Source organism: Coregonus lavaretus (genome assembly GCF_964263955.1).
Source record: "Coregonus lavaretus genome assembly, chromosome: 21".
NCBI classification, from domain to species: domain Eukaryota; kingdom Metazoa; phylum Chordata; class Actinopteri; order Salmoniformes; family Salmonidae; genus Coregonus; species Coregonus lavaretus.
Genome location: NC_140008.1, coordinates 12,989,297 through 12,995,566, shown reverse-complemented (window position 1 = coordinate 12,995,566; position 6,270 = coordinate 12,989,297). Strand labels below are relative to the sequence as shown.

Genomic DNA, 6,270 nt, shown 5'->3' with positions numbered 1-6,270 from the left:
ATTCAAGCATTTGTCGTTTGTTTGTACCATGACAACTTAGAACACTAAGATGAGCAGCTGATAGTTTCAGAACAGGAATTTTATTTGACCTTTATTTTATCAGGTCTCTTTTACAGATGAGCTCTGAATTACATAAATTACAGAAAATACACACATCAATATAAATACAAAATGTAAGCAGAAAGAAAAACATTGTAATAAAAAACAAACACATTCATCAGTAATAAGGTCCTCAATCAGCTTTCTGAATTACCCTAGAGGCACCAGAACATCACATTTAAGATTGTTTCCGCAAATAAGGTGCAAGAAAACTAAAAGCTGATTTACCTAACTCAGTAGAGACCAAAGGAATTTCCAGAGTTAGCCATCCCTGAGACCGGGTGTGGTAATTGTATGTCTAAAGTTTTTAATGATGTTAGGTACAGTGGGACCTTTTGTAAAATGGCTTTATAAATGAAAACATACAGTGGGGGAAAAAAGTATTTAGTCAGCCACCAATTGTGCAAGTTCTCCCACTTAAAAAGATGAGAGAGGCCTGTAATTTTCATCATAGGTACACGTCAACTATGACAGACAAAATGAGAAAAAAAAATCCAGAAAATCACATTGTAGGATTTTAATGAATTTATTTGCAAATTATGGTGGAAAATAAGTATTTGGTCAATAACAAAAGTTTCTCAATACTTTGTTATATACCCTTTGTTGGCAATGACACAGGTCAAACGTTTTCTGTAAGTCTTCACAAGGTTTTCACACACTGTTGCTGGTATTTTGGCCCATTCCTCCATGCAGATCTCCTCTAGAGCAGTGATGTTTTGGGGCTGTCGCTGGGCAACACAGACTTTCAACTCCCTCCAAAGATTTTCTATGGGGTTGAGATCTGGAGACTGGCTAGGCCACTCCAGGACCTTGAAATGCTTCTTACGAAGCCACTCCTTTGTTGCCCGGGCGGTGTGTTTGGGATCCTTGTCATGCTGAAAGACCCAGCCACGTTTAATCTTCAATGCCCTTGCTGATGGAAGGAGGTTTTCACTCAAAATCTCACGATACATGGCCCCATTCATTCTTTCCTTTACACAGATCAGTCGTCCTGGTCCCTTTGCAGAAAAACAGCCCCAAAGTATGATGTTTCCACCCCCATGCTTCACAGTAGGTATGGTGTTCTTTGGGTGCAACTCAGCATTCTTTGTCCTCCAAACACGACGAGTTGAGTTTTTACCAAAAAGTTCTATTTTGGTTTCATCTGACCATATGACATTCTCTCAATCCTCTTCTGGATCATCCAAATGCACTCTAGCAAACTTCAGACGGGCCTGGACATGTACTGGCTTAAGCAGGGGGACACGTCTGGCACTGCAGGATTTGAGTCCCTGGCGGCGTAGTGTGTTACTGATGGTAGGCTTTGTTACTTTGGTCCCAGCTCTCTGCAGGTCATTCACTAGGTCCCCCCGTGTGGTTCTGGGATTTTTGCTCACCGTTCTTGTGATCATTTTGACCACACGGGGTGAGATCTTGCGTGGAGCCCCAGATCGAGGGAGATTATCAGTGGTCTTGTATGTCTTCCATTTCCTAATAATTGCTCCCACAATTGATTTCTTCAAACCAAGCTGCTTACCTATTGCAGATTCAGTCTTCCCAGCCTGGTGCAGGTCTACAATTGTTTCTGGTGTCCTTTGACAGCTCTTTGGTCTTGGCCATAGTGGAGTTTGGAGTGTGACTGTTTGAGGTTGTGGACAGGTGTCTTTTATACTGATAACAAGTTCAAACAGGTGCCATTAATACAGGTAACGAGTGGAGGACAGAGGAGCCTCTTAAAGAAGAAGTTACAGGTCTGTGAGAGCCAGAAATCTTGCTTGTTTGTAGGTGACCAAATACTTATTTTCCACCATAATTTGCAAATAAATTCATTAAAAATCCTACAATGTGATTTTCTGGATTTTTTTTCTCTCAATTTGTCTGCCATAGTTGACGTGTACCTATGATGAAAATTACAGGCCTCTCTCATATTTTTAAGTGGGAGAACTTGCACAATTGGTGGCTGACTAAATACTTTTTTTCCCCACTGTAGAAATGAATCAACCCACATGACATCAAAGATGGCCAACCAACTTTCTAGTAGAGAATGCAGTGATGAGTACTAAAATTGTCGCCTGTAATAATGCGCTATGATAAACAGCATCTAACGGCCTTAATGAAGTGGTAGCTGCGTTCATATAGATGATGTCGCCATAGTCTAGGACCGATAGGAATGTCGACTGAATAATCTGCTTTCTACTATTTAGCGAGAGGCAGGACCTATTTCTATAGAAGAAGACCATTTATTTTCTCATCTTCTTAACTAACTCATCAATGTGCTTTTTAAAAGACAGCTTTTCATCTATCCAGATGCCCAGATATTTGTAAGCACGGAAATGCTGAATATGGACACCATCGAAAGTACATATGCTTAAATCAGACGTATTGTTCTGCACTCTAGAGAACATATACTTAGTTTTACCTGCATTCAATACTAATTTCAGGTCAATAAAGTTCTGTAATACAATGAAGGCAGACTGTAGTTCAGACAGAGCCTGGTCAACCGTGGGGGCAACAGCGTACACAACAGTATCATAGGCATACAAGTGCAGGTTACATTTTTTTACAGACATTCAGAGACTTGTCCCGAAGCCACTCCTGTGTTGTCTTTGCTGTGCGCTTAGGGTCGTTGTCCTGTTGGAAGGAGAACCTTCGCCCCAGTCTGAGGTCCTTCTAGAAAAAGCCATATCTCAGACTGGCCAATAAAAAGAAAAGATTAAGATGGGCAGTCTGAGATATGGCTTTTTCTTTGCAACTCTGCCTAGAAGTTCAGCATCCCAGAGTCGCCTCTTCACTGTTGACGTTGAGACTGGTGTTTTGCGGGTACTATTTAATGAAGCTGCCAGTTGAGGACCTGTGAGGCGCCTGTTTCTCAAACTAGACACTAATGTATTTGTCCTCTTGCTCAGTTGTGCACCGGGGCATCCCACTCTTTCTATTCTGGTTAGAGCCAGTTTACGCTGTCCTGTGAAGGGAGTAGGACACAGCGTTGTACGAGATCTTCAGTTTCTTGGCAATTTCTCGCATAGAATAATAGCCTTAATTTCTCAGAACAAGAATAGACTGACAAGTTTCAGAAGAAAGTTATTTGTTTCTGGCCATTTTGAGCCTGTAATCGAACCCACAATTGTTGATGCTCCAGATACTCAACTAGTCTCAAGCAGGCCAGTTTTATTGCTTCTTTAATCAGCACAACAGTTTTCAACTGTGCTAACATAATTGCAAAAGGCTTTTCTAATGATCAATTAGCCTTTTTAAAATGATAAACTTGGATTAGCAAACACAACGTGCCATTGGAACACAGGACTGATGGTTGCTGATAATGGGCCTCTGTACGCCTATGTAGATATTCCATTAAAAATCAGCCATTTCCAGCTACAATAACCATTTACAACATTAACAATGTCTACACTGTATTTCTGATCAATTTGATGTTATTTTAATGGACAAAATAATTGCTTTTCTTTCAAAAACAAGGACATTTCTAAGTGACCCCAAACTTTTGAACGGTAGTGTATGTAAATAAGGTATTTCATTTTTATTTGTAATACATTTGCAAAAATTTATAAAAACCTGTTTTCGCTTTGTCATTATGTGGTATTGTGTGTAGATTGAGGGAAAAAAATGTATTTAATCCATTTTAGAATAAGGCTGTAACGTAACTAAATGTGGAAAAAGGGAAGGGTTTGGAATACTTTCCGAATGCACTGTACATTTAGAATACATTTCAAAGATTAAAAAGATTGATGAGAATTAACCAAAGATTCTAATATTTCAGCTAGGCAAGAAAGTTTAGAAATAGGCAGATAACTATTTAGGTCACAAGGGTCACCACCTTTGTGAAGGGGGAGTACATGGGCCGCCTTCCAAACCCTGGGGATGGTACCAGGTTAAAAATCAGGGGGCAGAGAGCTGCAGCAAAAATGGATCAAGCATATCAGCGCCAGTGGATTTTTATTTTTTTTACATCAATCTTAAGCAAGGCATCTAGCACATAACAGATAGTAAATTGTTAAAATGAAAACAAAGATTCTCTAGAAGTTGACGTGTTAACCGTCGAGTCAGCTAGAGGCTGGCAGAGAGAAGAGCAGTTGATTGACTGACCAGGGTAAACTACACCACCATTTCTCTCAAATAAAAAGCCTGCAGAGATAAAAGGATGATTTAAAGCTTAAAAAGTAGTCAGAGCTTAAAAAGTAGCTTGATTTAGCTTTCTTAATCGAGATAGTACATCTGTTTCTCAATTGAAAGATTGCCAGTCCACGACAGAGTCAGTTTTCCTTGCTTTGGACCAAGCCTGATTTCTCCTCTGAATGAGCTCAGATAATTCTGAAGAAAACCAAGGGTTTGATCTATCTGTGACTCTGAATTGTTTAAAAGGGGCGTATTTATCTGCCAGAGGAATAAATACGGAGGATAATTTTTCTAGAGCCAACTCAGGGTCAGGAAACAGCGGCTAAATCAGAGAGGACATGTCATAAATGAGTTAGGAGTGTGGATGCCCCTACTGTTGGGTCATTGAATTGCAGTCTGACTTCAGTGTTGTAAGTTGACATGCTTTATTGTTTACACAGCTGTGATTGATTGCATTTGTAATATGTACTGAATTACATGTTACTTGTCATTGTCATTTTATAGATCTGTGTACAATTTTTTTTGTTGAGACCACACCCCATACTACTGTGGCATTATTGCTGGGTTTTGTATAAAAGAGACACGATGCCCGCAACACGGCCCACCTGGCCTGGAGAATGATGAGGGATGGCTGTGTGATGAAGATGACATGACGTCTGGAGCAGGTGAATGGCTTCCTGACCAACCCATGGTTAGGTTTGAAATGTCAAAAGAGGTGGTTGTTTAACGACAGTACATTTAACTTCATGGCAAAGATCGACAGGTTTTGATTGAGTCAATGCCATGCACTTGGTGATATCAATTCCACAATCATATGTCAAGTGTCACGAACAACAACAGTTGAAGGAGTGCGCTAAAGCACATACAATCTGGGTTTGTGAGAGATGTTATCTATGTGTCAGAGTTCAGGCAGGTAGCGCCACACAGTGCTGCAGGTCAGTCCATAGTTCTCCTCTCTGACAGCTTTAGGCAGTTCAAACTGAGCCTCCTGACGCAGGAGCCTCCTGATGCTGTGTCCTTCAAACTGGGCCCTCCCAGGGTCTCCTATCAGGACATGTGTTCTGTGGGTCTGGATGCAGCGGTTTAACCAGCTGTGGAGGCTGTCCGCCAACGCCTCCTCATAGAACATGTCTCCCAGGAGGATGAGATCATAACCCTTGGGCTCTGAACCAATAACGTTCTCCGTATCACAAGGGAGGGGGTTCAGGCCATTCAGCTCACAGTTCAGCTGGGTCGCGATGGCTGCAACTGGAATGAAAGGGAGAATCAGGAGAGAGGTCTTCATACCCAAAGGATATAATCAATCAGTCAAATGTACAAAAGTGTTGTCTTACCAGGATCGATGTCATTGGCTACTACATGAGAAGCACCGCAGAACTTGGCAGCTATAGCTGAGGCTCCACAGCCGCACCCCAGATCTAACACTCTCTTGCCCTGCGACACTCCAGGGTTACTCAAGAGATACCTGGAGAGATGTGGTGGGTAATGTTATGGGCATATTAGTGTTAATTAATTTGATCCATTTCATTTCAATACAATAGTGCTTTCAAAGCATTAATAATGTACCTGGCGAGTGCTTGTCCCCCTGGCCAGTATATTGCCCAGAATGGGTCAGAGAAGGGCCACAGTTCTGGTCTTGCATGCCAAAACCGACAATTTGGGGTGAACAGTCTCAAATGGATTTCTGGGGTCAAGTTATGCTTTCTTACGATCTCAGTGTTTTCTATAATAAAGTTCTTTATATCATCCGAGGCAAAGCCTTTAAGGTATCTATTTGTACTAGTGCAAAGTGTTTTGACAATGTTCATATAACCATTGTCATTCAGGTACAAAACTCCAAGCCTGGTTAACATTTTGTTAGCTAGCTAACTACCTAGCTACTTACAACAACAAAAAAAGCAAACGCACTAGGTTACATAGACATGTTCACAGTAAGCTAGCTGCAAGTCTACCAACTATATAGCTACCGACGGTTCAGTATTTTCCCCAAATTCACACAGAAATGTCAACCTGTAAATCCTGACCAAGGAAGGCACGAGCGCGTTGTTCCCATACGGAAGC

At 41.2% G+C, this 6,270-nt stretch overlaps 1 protein-coding gene across 1 annotated transcript; it reads right to left on the bottom strand.

Annotated features, from left to right (window-relative positions):
* Positions 1-4,014: 4,014 nt before the first annotated feature.
* On the bottom strand, positions 4,015-6,270 carry etfbkmt (electron transfer flavoprotein subunit beta lysine methyltransferase). Its single transcript, XM_084185414.1, has 3 exons — positions 5,776-6,270; positions 5,544-5,674; positions 4,015-5,457 (listed from the first exon to the last, which is right to left on the bottom strand). Exons 1-3 carry the CDS (start codon positions 6,060-6,062, stop codon positions 5,108-5,110), a joined length of 768 nt encoding a protein of 255 aa, XP_084041540.1. The 5' UTR covers positions 6,063-6,270; the 3' UTR covers positions 4,015-5,107.

Excerpts from the sequence above, each read along its gene's own strand:
- etfbkmt (XM_084185414.1), bottom strand. The coding sequence starts at position 6,062 with ATGTTAACCAGGCTTGGAGTTTTGTACCTGAATGACAATGGTTATATG. Across the intron at positions 5,675-5,775 it reads GGGGGACAAGCACTCGCCAG|GTATCTCTTGAGTAACCCTG; the intron begins GTACATTATTAA and ends ACATCTCTCCAG. Across the intron at positions 5,458-5,543 it reads AGCCAATGACATCGATCCTG|TTGCAGCCATCGCGACCCAG; the intron begins GTAAGACAACAC and ends CTTTCATTCCAG.